Genomic DNA, 13,945 nt, shown 5'->3' on the forward strand with positions numbered 1-13,945 from the left:
TCTCACTATTTTATCACTGTGGTGATTCAGCTAGCTAGTAAAAACATGGTTTCAAGAAAGAAGTGTTATATAATTCAGTAACACTCAAGGAACAGCTTTATTGTGAATGAAAGTAACAGCATTATCAACTCCGACTTACCTCTGGTGCATTTACTCAGGAAGTGATTAACTAGACATGACCAAATACTCATGGTGCAGTGCATTGCTGCTAACAGAATGAAGATGACAAGTTGCTTGAACCAGACGTTGCTCGACTTTCTGCTAATTGAAGTCACCTCTGCTACTTGCAGAGATCTTTTTCAAAAGTTTTAAGTTAAAAGTGCTAAGGGTGGTCATAGCATCTCTGCTCAAGAAATCCTTGTGGATTGTGGAAGCTGTAAGTCCAGTAGGACAGCAGATGGACTAGGTGGATTTTTGGTTCAGCCTAGGATCATTAAGTTCTAAATATGCTTTTACAACCTAATTTACAGATTTTCCTTCTTTATTATCACTCACACTTTTGCTTACGTGGTATTGCCCTTACGTACCCCTACCACAGATAACTGAGGGGTGACTGCACATAGTATGCATTCATTTTAAGCAAAACAAAGAACAGTTGAGTGCTACTTGGTAGACATAAACAAGAAGCTTGCAAAGCATGTCACACTGTCTACATGATCATCAATGTTGACATCCCTCATAAGCTGGGCACAATTCATATTTAAATGAGGCTCTGATGCCATATAATTCCACTTTATTTTGCAAATACATTCTTTATGTTTATTTTATGCAGACACTCAGCAACTCCTGGTTTTAATTGTTCTTCACTGCTCTAAGTGAATAAATTGAGTTACCAGTGGGAGTTTCTTCTATAGGCAATCAAAAAAATCTCATTAAACATGAGTCTCTGGACACCCTTCCTTCTCCTTTAAGTGACAGCAGCTCTTTCCCATTTCACCAATTATGCATAGAAATGTTAAGACACTATGAATTCTTTGAATGCTACAGAGACACATAAATACCAGAAGGTGCTGCATGACCTCGATGCCTCATTCTAATGCTGTCAGACAGAAGGCTTTAAAATACACCATATTGCTGTAATATTTCATCACATGAAACAAGCTGTTACTGGGAATATTTCAGCTTTTCAGAGAAAGCTCTGTCACACCAATTTCTACATCTTGAAAGAAAAGCTTCATGTCTATTATACTACAGCCTGATACAGAGACTGGCTTTCTAGATAGACTATACTACGCTTTGAACAACCAGCCATACTCAAAAGTCACATGGCTGAGACACCATGTCTCAGACTTGACTCTCTTCTGAAAGATACCTCAGCGAATTCTGCTAGCACCTGCAGAACGCTAAATAAAATCAACAATCTCTGTCATTTAGCTAGCCTGTACATAGCACCTATTTTTCTTAGCATTCAAGTTGTTCTGCAAGAAAGGATTTGTAATTATTAAACACTAACTGTGGTTTCAGGGACTGAGAGTTTTTATATGAAAACCAGAGTAACCAGAAGGTGGGTTTTTTAGCTCAGAACAGCTCTCATAAGGAAGATTATCACAGAAAACTAAGTTTCTTGGGTAATAAGGTATTTCATATGGCCTGGTATTTATTATGTTTAAGAGCTTCATCTATTTATTCTTTTTATAAATGTTCTTATCAACCCATGAGACATACAATCACTTACCTCTGAGCCTGAAATATTTCAGATGGTTGGCAATAGCCTGCTCAACAGATTCATCAGGGCAGATCTTAATTCCACTAGGAAACAGAATGGACCGCTTCCTTCGTAACAGCAAATTCTTGTTGACCTGTTCAGCCTCCACGATGCCATTAAGCTTTTTCAACTCAGGAGGCAGAGAAGGGTTTGCCAACTGCCAGCCACTGAGCTGAGGCGTTGGTGAACCATCTTTAGCCTGTCCTCCTTCTGTAGCTGCATAACCTTCTGCTGTAAAATTAAAACCATACATAAATTTCTCAGATGAGATAGTGATGCAATTGTATGTGTCTTAATGCCACTGCTGTGGTCTCTGAAGGACATAACCTCTCTATATGACCGTACTATTATAAACAACCTTAAGCTCTTTACAGCATCCCATCAAATGGTAACACAGCCTAAAGCTCTAACCCTTTGAATGGTAATGCTTTGTATTTAACTTCCCTTCTGTGATTTGGCTTAAGTCAATGGGACTATATTTGTGAATAAATTTAGAAGTTTTCAGGGCTAGAAATGAAATAAGTAATTAATTAAGAACTCCCCTTATTCCATACTTTCTTTCCACAAGAAACATTTCATAGAATCATAAAATCGTTTAGGTTGGAAAAAGACCTTTAAGATCACTGAGTCCAACCGTCAAACCCACCACCACCATGCCTGCTAAACCACGTCCTGAAGGGCCACATCTACATGTTTTTTTAACACCTTCAGGGATGGTGACTCCACCACTTCCCTCGGCAGCCTGTTCCAATGCCTGACACAACCTTTTCAGTAAAGAATTTTCTTCTATCCCTTGCAAAAAGAAAGCTGCTTGAATTGACAGTTAGCAAGTACACCTTTTACCACCATGAGATAGGTCCCTACCCAACTGGAGCAGGAAAAAAAAGAAGAAAAACGGAAAAAAGGGCTCATCAGGTTTAGCCTTTTTTAAAATTCCCTCTTATGCTAGTTGTTCCACATCACTCGAGAGGAAACTTTACAGCTGAGGGGAGAATGTGTCTATTTGGTTTCAGTTTGACAGTCTAACTCTCTGTCCTCCACAGCCATCAGTCAACTGATCTGAAATTAGTTAATGCAACTTTCTTCTTTCACTTTTCCCCCAGAAAACATGCCTGAAGAAGAACCACAATGAATCATTAGAGAAAGAATAGTAATAAGTGTATGGCTTTTTTCATCCCACAGATTATGAGCTTATTCTGCAACTTCAAAGTCAATAGCACCTTTGACTTTGATGACTGAAAGATGAAGAACGTGGTTATTTTGATCGTATATTAATAGTCAGCTCTAGTGCAGAAGACCACCACCAGATGGTACATCAGAGTGAGAACATCAAAAAAGGTCACTAACGCAAAAAGCCCAATCGTTACCCAAACTGACACATCTCGATTGTCCATAAGCAGAAGACAGAACCTCACTTTTTAAGGTTGAATACAAAATTACTAAACGAAAAAAGCACCAAGTAAAAATCTTATTAGTATTTAATGTCTCTCAAAGTTGGAAAAACTTACCTCCTGTAGCTACAATCTACACTCAAAACAACATAGATGTACAGTAATACCTCCTGGAAATCATTCTAAGTATTCCATATTTAAACCGATATCATGGCACAGATTTGACCAAACATTTCTCTGTATTAGTCCCCTTTGTTATACTTAAAGTAGAGAGGTATTTTTATTTCTACACACTGCCATGGATAAACTTTGAAAACAAGAATATAAATAAGATTTCTGCATTACCTGTAACTATTTGAAGATTGCCTTTAATCATTCCCAAAACCGGAAGGCAAAGAAAGATTTTCCAAATGAAGCCAAACATAATTTTTTGTGTCAAAAAACCAAGATGCAAGGGGAAAAAAAAAAAAAGAAATCCCTTTTAGCAAAAGAGCTGTTGTCTTTAACGTATCCTTAAACCAACCAAGAGCATTACCCTTCTTGAAAGTATCTTGATGTCACATATAATTATCTTTGGAAAAAACAGGTAGAAAAAGTCAACCAAGATGTCCTGGGAATGTTCTTTTCAAAGACAGTATTCCACTTTAGTGAAGAAACAAGAAAAGGTGATGGAAGTAAACTCCTTGGAGCTAGCAGATGGACTGAGACAATTTTTTAATTTTAATCTGGCCAGCTAAGCTCTTTACCAGAGCTTGTCATACCATTAACAGACAGTCCAAACAAGGACAGCACCTTTCACATTTAATTAACCATGTTTTTTCATCTGCCTTTCAATTTCTGCGCTTTTTAAAAATCGTGCTGACCACAAAAATGTCAGAAGGAGCATGCTAGTCTCCAGCGGTGTCTCAGTGTACAAATTGTACAAATATACGTATCTAAAAATGCACTGATTCGCTTAAACACTGACGCATGTCTAGATAACATCGAAGCAACCTTTCTGTAGGACTGTTTCTTCTGGTGACAGAGCTAATACAGCCCTACTGCCCAAGTCTGTGCTAAAGGAGAAAATCTTGTGCTGTTACACCACTGTCCCTCGCACCCCAGAAGCGGCGCTTCCCCCAGAGATAAAGCCAGGGCAAGCTGTGATTCTTCCACCTCTCTTCAGGTCTTATCTGACATGAGCAGTAGGAACAAATTAGTACAGATACCTGAAGAGATGATCAGCTAAGAACTGCAGAAAGGACAGAGTGCAGAAAAGCAGCAGCACTCTCAGCTTCCCCTCCTGCCCAGGGTTAGCTCACTGTGGAAACGTGTATGGAAGCTATTCTGCAATGGCAGACTGCATTCAGATCACTAAGAAAACCCCACGAGGGCTGTCTCCTGGGTGGCATTACTCAGGACTTGCTGGTTACTGCGTTCAGATCAATCTGAGCAAACTGCTGGTTTGTCTGAAGTAACTATCTTTGGTAGTGGTTTTGCGTAAATATTTCAAAGCCGGATTCCCAAGGCTTCCCAGATGACAGTCTGCAGAGCATTTGCACAGAGCTCCTTACGTATACAGTGCTGACGCCTCGCTTCTAGTTGCTCTCCTGAACTCCCAGTAATTCAGATAACACTGTTAATTCCTGATATTACACAGACGATACTCACAGGAATCAAATAAAACCACGTGGTTTTAGGCTCTGTCTTCTGACATCTAACAGACTCTAGCTGATATTTTTCAAAGCAACAACATATTTTCCTTGGATTTTTTTTTTCCACAACTACTAAATTGCACTTTAAGTTAAACCACTGAGCTGCTCTAACACCCCCAGTTTTCTCAGAATCACACATTTTGGATCTATCAAACCAGCACTGATCACCTACACTAGTTCTGTGAAGCTAACTACAATACTGGCAGCAGCACCAAGTGCAGTACACCACACTGGAGCTGTAAATTGAACGGTCCTGATGATACGAGGCACAGGAACAACATTGCACTGGTACCCATAAACTGTTTCAAAGTCCTGTTCAGCATCTCTAAGTAGACAGAGCAACTTTTGAGGCTAGCTTGGGTACCTTTATTACGATCCTGGATTCAACAACAAAAACCAGCCTTCTTTTTAATCCTCTGCAGAGGCTGGTGCTTTCCATGTCATGAATGTTTTTGCTTGTATTACCCTGCAAAAATGCAACTGAACCAAGATTAGAAATATTATACATGCTTATAAAGGCAAAAGCTAACTTACCTCAAGAATGCATGACAACTAATCCTTTTAGAGAAAATTCTCAGAATACACGTGCTTCAGTAAGAGTATGAAACCCCATTAAAAGTCTTCCTGAGAGTCTTCAGATTTACGGCATTCCTGTTTTTTTCATCAGCAAAGTACGTACTCAAAGGCACTCAGAATGTGAATAGTGTAAAAACTACCTGCTTTATACTTCTGTCAAAATTTGTTTTCTATGGTATGGCTACGTCAGCTTCTGTGTGAATAAAATATTTTAAACATTTAAATTAAGTTTTATTAATACTAGTTCAAGCTATCAATTTTAAATTCAGCACTGATTTCAGCACTGAAATTTAGATTTGCAACAGCTGAAAATCTCCCATATTTTTGGTAGCAAAAGGCATAACTAAAAGCACAACCATTATTTAAAGTTTTTTAAAACAAACAAAACAACTCTTGCAATAGATTTCCAAAATAACCTTGGAAAATTAACTCCTACCTTGATTTGATTAAAGCCTTTACAGTAATACTTTGCATCAGAAGATGCAGACAAATTATATCTCCTCAAAAGTACGCAGGAAAAGTATATTCTTGCTGGGAAAAAAAAGGGAAGTATAATCCTAGTGACGTAACATGCCAAGGTCACATCAGTACCTCCAAAAATAAAAAGACAATTTTCTGACAAGTTTTATTTCTGAAAAGAAAGAACATGCACTTTAATATAGCAAATGTGATTAGTTGAATTATAGTTCTCTACAAGGTAATGGTCACTGAAATTCTGCTACAGCACACATACTGTTCTAAATAATTTCATTGTTTTTCAAATGCAATTTATTCAAAAAGGCTAAATCCACTTATCTGTAACTAAAAAAAATGCAAAATAAAGGTACAGTTTAATGAAAATGCCTCTAATGAAGAGCCACATGATGGCAGACATTCCCTATCTCCAACCTCACGTGGCTTAATACCAAGATTATAATTGTCTCCTGTGACTGGACTAAACCAACTGACTTTATGGCATTTGACAGGATTCATCAACAAAATTCCCAATCAGTTTAGCTGACACAATTAGGTTAGGCAAAGCCTTTTCACTTGTTCAGTTTCTGTGGTTGCTGTTGCCAAGCATTTCACCGTTAGCACTTTTTGCTTGTGCTCCTGAAGAGAGCTCTGGTGAACCGTCTCCCAGGAATAAGCAAGGTGTGAGGCAGTTTAGCCTTCCAGCTGAGCAAATTTAGCCCACCACAGCCTGTCATACTGCCACCTCTTCCATCATGTAGTAAAGTATTCGGAGCAGAAAAATCAGGAAGTCAGGTCAACCAAATTAATCTAACACTTCATTATCTACTCTGTTCATGTAATGTAAACCTATTCTCAGCATCCCTCCTTTTCTGAACTGTTGATCAGGTAAGTATCTCTTACCTTGTTCAACAGTCAAATATGATCCTGGTGCCTGTGCTTCATCTTTGAACAGTGTTTCCAACTTCAATTTGGTTGGACAGAATTATTGTTGTTGGTCTTAGTTTTATTCAACCATTAATGGAAACATTTTTAATCCCGAGACCTTTCAAGTCTCATTCTACAATTCCTGCTTTTTCATCTAGAAACCAGAGTCGGGGGCGGGCAGAAGCAATATTCTGCTTCCCTGTCATATTAAAGATAAAAATGTTACTACTGTGGCTTTTAAGTTTTTATTATTTTGTAAGGTGTAGTACTTACTGAGTACTGCAAGCTCATTTCAGGGTCAAATTCTAGGAGGCAAGTCCCACAAAAGGACAGATGCAATGCAGTGAATCTATGCCTGCAATTCTAGATGAAAAACGTAGCAGTCCACAGACACTTTTAAAAAAGCACAACTGCAGTTTCATGATTCCATTCTCCAGTTCTTGATGAAAACTAGGGGGTTTTGTATTTTTTCCTGGAAGATTTACTTCCTACAGGTTATTTCTCTTCCACCGTGCTTCTTGTGTCAACCTTGCCAACAGTACTTTAAATGATCTCCATGACTCAGATTTCTTCAAGGAAGCCAGTTTCTGGTCCCGCACAGTCAGAATGTAGCAGTTTCTTTTAAAGAAACCGATAGCTACAGTTAACACTTTGAGTACAGTTAATTGCCTTGAAACCAAAATTAGACAGTGTAGGTAAAGAGCCTTACAAAGATTGGTTTTCTTTGAAGTATCATACCACTCCACCTTTTCAGTTAAACAGGAGTGGAGATGCAGGAGATGTGCAAAAAGGTCCCTGAGTCAGTCTGGTGCCTTATGTATGCTAAAAGTTATCTTTCGGGAGTTCTAGCAACTAAAAAGGAAGCACAAAGGTACCTGGAGTGTAACTTTTTTCCACAGACGCTTCCTAGCATTCACCACGTGATCGTTAAATGCAAATGGCTGGAATGGAGCGGGTTGCAGCTGGTGGTCCCAGGCGTTTCCCAGGCTAGTCATTCAGGCTGTCAAGACTGTTAGCCTAACTACAGAAAACAACTGTAAGGCTCTTGAGTCAAAAAGCAGCTTTGCTTGCCACAAGAAGCTGTGAACTAACTGCATGTCTTTATACGGACTAGAGAACAAATAATCACTTTGATACAAGTTTGGGTTAAGAGACACACACTGTGTATAGACCTTCAAAGCAGTAAGATGGCCTATCTTATGCTTGCTTAGCTCACTGGCTATTTGTGGCAGCTGGGAAAAGAACAGTAACAATCACATTCAGCAACTTCTGGAGATAATTTTAATATCAAATGTATTGGCATTCTCACAGCACATATCTAACAAATCTAAAAAGGCAATCCTTTAATGTTATAAAACCAATTTAGAAAAGTTTATACATGACTTTTGCTTTTAAATATCTATAAACCAGTCAATCTAAAAAAAGAACGAATTATTTTATGATAAAAAATAACTTTACCATAAGAAAAAGCCCAAACTATTTTTCATAAGGGAACACTGAAAATATTCATAAATTTAAAAGGTGTAGAGAAACGGCACACATTTCCGCATTTTATCTATCTTACACAGATTATCCCTGTAAGTAATGCTGATGATGTGATTTAGGTGATGAAAACCACAAAAACTCTGGGATGAGGGAGACAGATGTTGGTTGGGGGGTAGTGACAAAGTACAGAATTAAAGTGGAAACAAAGACAAAAACCATACAGTAATTGCACTAGGCTGCCCACAGCTATACAGAAGGTAACTGTGCTCAGCAAATTATTTTGTTTTAAAATTGCTTCTCTTCTCCAGAAAGCATGCTTCCTGGTTTGAGGAACAATGATGGGGTTTTGGGGTTTTTTTGATGACTGTACAGAACCTGAAGTAATAACTGGATTTTCCAAATCCTAGGTTTCAGAGTCATCTTGTGGGAAGGGACCCTGAGAATTCTGTGATGCCATAAAAATGTCCACATCTTTGCGTTGCCCTCAATTTTTATTTTAACTCTCTAGTCTACTTCCAGCTTTAAGAGCTCTAGTTTTGTAGATACATTCATGACACTGGTGGTTTTGGTGGTTATCTGACACATGGTCCTTCTGAAGGGTGCAGTGACACTCAAGTTTACTTACAGTGGGCAACAAGAGAAAGCATCCTCTTAAAACAGTCATCTTCTATCATGCAGTAACTACAGAAAAAAGTGTGCACATGTCAAAATGTTATTAAAGTTTTATGTGACCACTGTTTGAGGAAAAACTACGTAAGCATGTATCAAGACAACAATAAACTTGTGCTAGTTTACCAAATCAAGTCCACGTTCAAACACTCAAATAATCAGGCATCTTCACCCAATTCTCCTGAGCAAGGTATAAATCCTGTTAGTCTTATATGTAAATTACATATCTTAAAGACATATTATATATAACATAATGACCTTTTTGAATGAAAATGGCCTTATTTTTTCAGTGAAACACCTCAAACTTGGGTTTATCACAATCCTGGATTCAACAACGAAGACCAGCTTTTTTTTTTAATCCCTTGCAGAGACTGGTGCTTTCAATGTCACAAACGTTTTCAAGCACAACCTGCTTGCCTTTCTAATGCAAGAGATGCCATAAGATTCACAGGAATAACTCCCCAAAATAAGGCTAATAGAATTAAAAATACACTGCCTACATGTATTGTATTGGCATGTACTTTGAAAGCAAGATTTCTTCTACAATCAGAAAAGAAAAAAATTAATAAAAAAAATACTTGGAAAAAAATCCACTCTTGACTTGAAAAGATTTCAGAGGTCATTCTCAAGCAGATGTCTTCCACTCATGGAAGTATATTTTTGTGACGAAAATGCTAGGGAGGGAAAAAAAATAAAAATTAAAAAAAAAAAAAAATCAACACTCAGCAGCCTCAAATCTTGGCAGAATTTTTTGACACACACAGACTATTTCTGTATATAATCAGAAACAAAACAAAAAATACATCTCTAAAGAGAATCAATATTAGATCCTTAAATTAAAACAATACATAGTATTCATTCTATCTGTATGAGCTGCAAAATTGAAGGGGACAGAATAGGGTCAAAATCCTGTCTTCAGGCCTGACTCCTACATCATCATCCATGTTTATATAGGATTGTAAAGAACAGGCTCCAAAAGATGCAAACATTTTTACATCCTTGTGGCACATACCTGCAATACAGCTTTCATATTCCAAGTAAAAATCAATTAGCAATCCATATGCATTAGCTTTAACTTACATATTTACACTTTTATCTACAACCTTCTCCTCTCCCCCCTCAATTGCATCCTATGACCACACAACCCAAACAAAAAAATTTCTTTAAATAAATACACACTGAACAAACAAAATACTTCTTGTAGGTTTTTTTCTTTTTTTTTTTTCCTTCCTTGCAAGTCAGAAAAAGCCCAAATGCTGCTAAGCAGCGTTCCAGTTACTTTATACAGCAATGTTCTTTGCCAGGTCTGGCTTATTAGATTTATTAGCTGCTGCTGCCACTATGCTGTTGAAAGTGCAGTTGCAAGATCAGGTCTCGAATTTCTTCTCTTTTGCTTCTGATGAGCTGACGAGGGAACCACTTCTCCAGATTCAGCGGCTGTTCAAAGTTAACTATGGGATTCTGGTAACAGAAAAAGGAGTTTACAGCATTAATTTTCTAAAGCAACCTTCAAAAAGTATTTCAAACCCTTCCATTACTGCTGAGACCAAGGAGGCACAAACAAGTTTGCATGACACAGTGACAGGCTTCAGAGTCAAATTCCAGTTCCTCCATGATAATCACATACATACGTACCCTTACCACACGCTACTCATGGTAAACACCAAACAGGTTATCGCCACTTCTCTAAGATATATCAGTATAAGAACATATTCAAGGCAGATTCCGTGTATTCTGATACGATCAGACAGACTCTTGATATCTAACAACGGAGAGAAGCACTTTGGTCACAAAACACACACGATCATACTATAGGGAAAGATCAAGCATACAGCAGTTAAGCATGCTGAGACTTTGTTGCCTCAGGCATGTGTTTTTTTGTCATGAGCTGGTCTGTCTGATAGAAGACAACAAAGCAGCAAGAACACTGCTAGCAGTTTTAGCAGGACATGAGAAGGGGAGAATTCAGAACAAAATAGGACAGCAAACTGAAATGGCTGAGAGGTGCTGGCAGCTTTGGCAGTAAGACCACGCCACCACATCTGATTTGCCAAAGTCAATTTTTTTCTTCTTTCCCTCTTAATGTTTTTACCATGCTTATCTTTCACCTCTCCTTCCTTTGAATAAAGTAGTATATGATAAATTGAAAAAGCAAAGTGAAAAACACATGATTTGCGGTCTATGAGCCCTTGGTATGTTTAAGACAAATTACAGCCACCTTGCTTCTGCAAGCAGAACATGACCCAACTGTTAGAGTATGGGCAGCTCAAAAGCACTGGTAAAGAATTTCATCTTTCACCTCCACAAGAACTCAATCCATCTATCATATAATCACAGAATGGTTGAGGATTGAAGGAACTTCTGGAATTCATCTGGTCCAATCCCCCCGCTCAAGCAGGGCCACCTAGAGCTGGTTGCCAGGACCATGTCTGTAGGGTTCAGTCATATGGAAGTTAGTTATTGGACCTGAAAATAGCTCATGGTCACAAGATTGTTCCAGGCGCCTTTAGAAGGCCTTGAACAGAATAAATAAGAAGATAGAAGAAGAAAGATCCCAATTAGGAAAACACAGGTGCACATTCCACGATAAAGGGAACTGGGCACAAACAACCTCAATTCAGGGGCTTATCTTGACCAATTGGACTAAGACAAGTCTTGTATGCTCTAATTAACACAACCAATTATGTCTTATGTTTGTGCACGTGGACAGTACCGATGTAACCAATCACCGCTTATGCGTGTGCGTGTGGACACCAAGTGCTTGCATGTAGTAGCCAATCAAAGTCTCTCAACAACTTAGAGAATTGTATAAAAATGATTAGCTCAGCTCAATAAACTGGCGACTTTAATCATCACATTGGTGTTCCATCGTCCGGGCCCCGCACGGATTAATCCCTAAACCCTACATTTGGCGACCTCCGACGTGATCCGAAGAGGAACAAGAGGCAACGCTACTGAAAAGGCGGGGGAATTGCCGCGGACCACGGTGGCTTGAAAGACAGCACCGGCACTGCTCGAGAGTGGCAGGACACTGCTTGGGAAAAGCAGGTAAAATCGTAAGCTTATGTTGATAAAAAGGGCGGCAAGGGGTTCGCAGCATCTGCGAGGGAAAAGACAGCCGGAAAGATATTTATGAGGCTGGTTCAAAAAACAGAGAAAAATATTAAAAAGGACAGAAACCTTTCAATTAGTGTGGGTACAGCTTTTGAGCTTAGTACCTGGAAAGCTATCGGAACCTCCCTATGGGATGAAATTAGTGATGGGTCTAAAGAAGTTAAAGGTCTTGCAACTTTAGGGAAATTGATTAAGATAACTTTGCAAGAAATGAAAGCAGATCATAAAGCATCTGCGTCTGCTTTTGCTGCTCTCTCTCTCCAACCGCAAGCGAAAGGGAAAAGCGGGGAGAAAAACATAATGCAGCTAGAGAGACTTTTTGGAGCTTGTTCGCCTGCTCCTGTGCTCTTGACTTCTGCTCCACTCCCTGGGACTGCCGATATTAATCAGCCATCTGACAGTTCCCAAGCCTCCCTAACTGTACAATTAAAGGAAACTCTACAGAATCAGGGAGTAAAAATCCGCCTATGAGAAAACAGCCCCCAGATACCACCGTTCAACATGAACAAATTATACCTAGCATATACCCTGATTCAAATAATGCAAACGAGGATTTGGCTACTATAATACAAGAACAAGAGAAAGCTAAAATACATGCTGAAGCTCACGCTGTAGCACTCGTGGTAGCATTACGACTGATGGTGCGACAGGGAAAAGGAGACTACGGCCCATACAAAGACCCCCCCGCGTGTCATCGGTGCAGTCAACCAGGGCATTTGAGACGTGCGTGCCCTCAACATATAGCAACGCAGCCTCGATCTGTGCCGGCACAGACTAACAGCAGCCGGTCAAACTTTCCTGGGGTCTGTGAGAGGTTGCAGAAGCCTCTGTACATCCACAAAAGCTATCGCTACACAAAGACATACGAAATGTACATGATGTACAAAAACTTGTCGGAGACCTGCAGTGGATCCGGCCTTATTGTGGTATCACAAATACAGACTTACAACCACTGTTGGACTTATTGCGGGGCAGCAATAGCCTAACTTCTGTACTACATCTAAGTGCGCCCGAGCAGCAAGCCTTGACAGCAATTCAGCAGAAAATCGCATCATCTATGTCTGGCAGATATATCCCTGATTTGCCCATAAATTTGTATGTATATAACTCAGACAAGGAAGTTGCAGGAATTCTGGGTCAGTGGGATGAGCAGCAAAAACAAAACCCATTGGTAATACTAGAATGGATATTCTTGCCTGCTAGCATGTCAAAAACGGTAGTCACTAGAATTGAAGCTCTGGGGATGTGCATTCAAAAAGCAGGGGTAAGGGCGATACAAATTTCAGGGAAGCAAATGGACAAAATCATTTTACCTGTATCACTTGATATTGTGAGTAATGCCATGACGAAAAATGACTGCCTTGCAGTAGCTCTGCTGGACTTCAAGGGGGAAGTAGATAATCACTACCCCCCCCCCCCCCCCCCCCCCCCATTATTTAAAACAATGTTAACAATGGAACCGCACTCTATCTGCAGCAATAAGCCGCTGGAAGCCATTACCGTTTTTACTGATGCTAGCAGCAAGACAGGTAAAGCAGGATTTGTATATTTACAGGATGGATCCTGGAAATCCAAAGTCATTCTGTCAGAGGGGTCAGTACAAGTGCTCGAGCTATTAGCCGTATGCTCTGTTTTTAAAAAATGGGATAAAACACCTGTCAACATTATTTCGGATTCTCAATATGTCGTGGGGATAGTCAAACGTATGCATAGGTCCCTACTAAAAACTGTAAACAATAAGCAGCTGTTTATGACACTTTTAAAATTATGGATGTTACTAGAAGAACGGACAGACTTATTTTTTATCGATCATGTTCGTAGCCATACAACGCTGCCAGGATTTATTGTGGAAGATAAAGCGCGCACGGATCAACTGGTAGTAGCCAATGCAAACATCTATTTTAATACACCCAAACCTGATTTGTTTGGAC

General features: G+C 39.3%; 2 protein-coding genes across 14 annotated transcripts in view; both read right to left on the reverse strand.

Annotated features, from left to right (window-relative positions):
* Window positions 1-5,291, reverse strand: part of IMPG2 (interphotoreceptor matrix proteoglycan 2) — a 61,444-nt gene extending 56,153 nt beyond the window's left edge. For 2 of the 4 annotated variants that reach the window (XM_049824574.1, XM_049824573.1), the window contains exons 1-2: window positions 3,442-5,287; window positions 1,676-1,936 (exon numbers count right to left, since the gene is read on the reverse strand). In XM_049824574.1, the coding sequence (XP_049680531.1) occupies window positions 1,676-1,936; window positions 3,442-3,520 (340 nt within the window). In that variant the 5' untranslated portion in view covers window positions 3,521-5,287. Of the gene's footprint in view, window positions 1-1,675; window positions 1,937-3,441 lie in introns of all 4 variants that reach the window. The other 2 variants (XR_007509048.1, XM_049824572.1) reach the window with 2 other exon arrangements.
* A 4,377-nt stretch (window positions 5,292-9,668) lies between these two features.
* SENP7 (SUMO specific peptidase 7) overlaps window positions 9,669-13,945 on the reverse strand; it is a 51,821-nt gene continuing 47,544 nt past the window's right edge. For all 10 annotated transcript variants that reach the window (XM_049824581.1, XM_049824583.1, XM_049824575.1 and 7 more), the window contains one exon: window positions 9,669-10,361. In XM_049824581.1, coding sequence (XP_049680538.1) covers window positions 10,224-10,361 — 138 coding nt within the window. In that variant the 3' untranslated portion in view covers window positions 9,669-10,223. The remainder of the gene's footprint in view (window positions 10,362-13,945) is intronic.

Source organism: Accipiter gentilis, chromosome 21, assembly GCF_929443795.1.
Source record: "Accipiter gentilis chromosome 21, bAccGen1.1, whole genome shotgun sequence".
NCBI lineage: Eukaryota > Metazoa > Chordata > Aves > Accipitriformes > Accipitridae > Astur > Astur gentilis.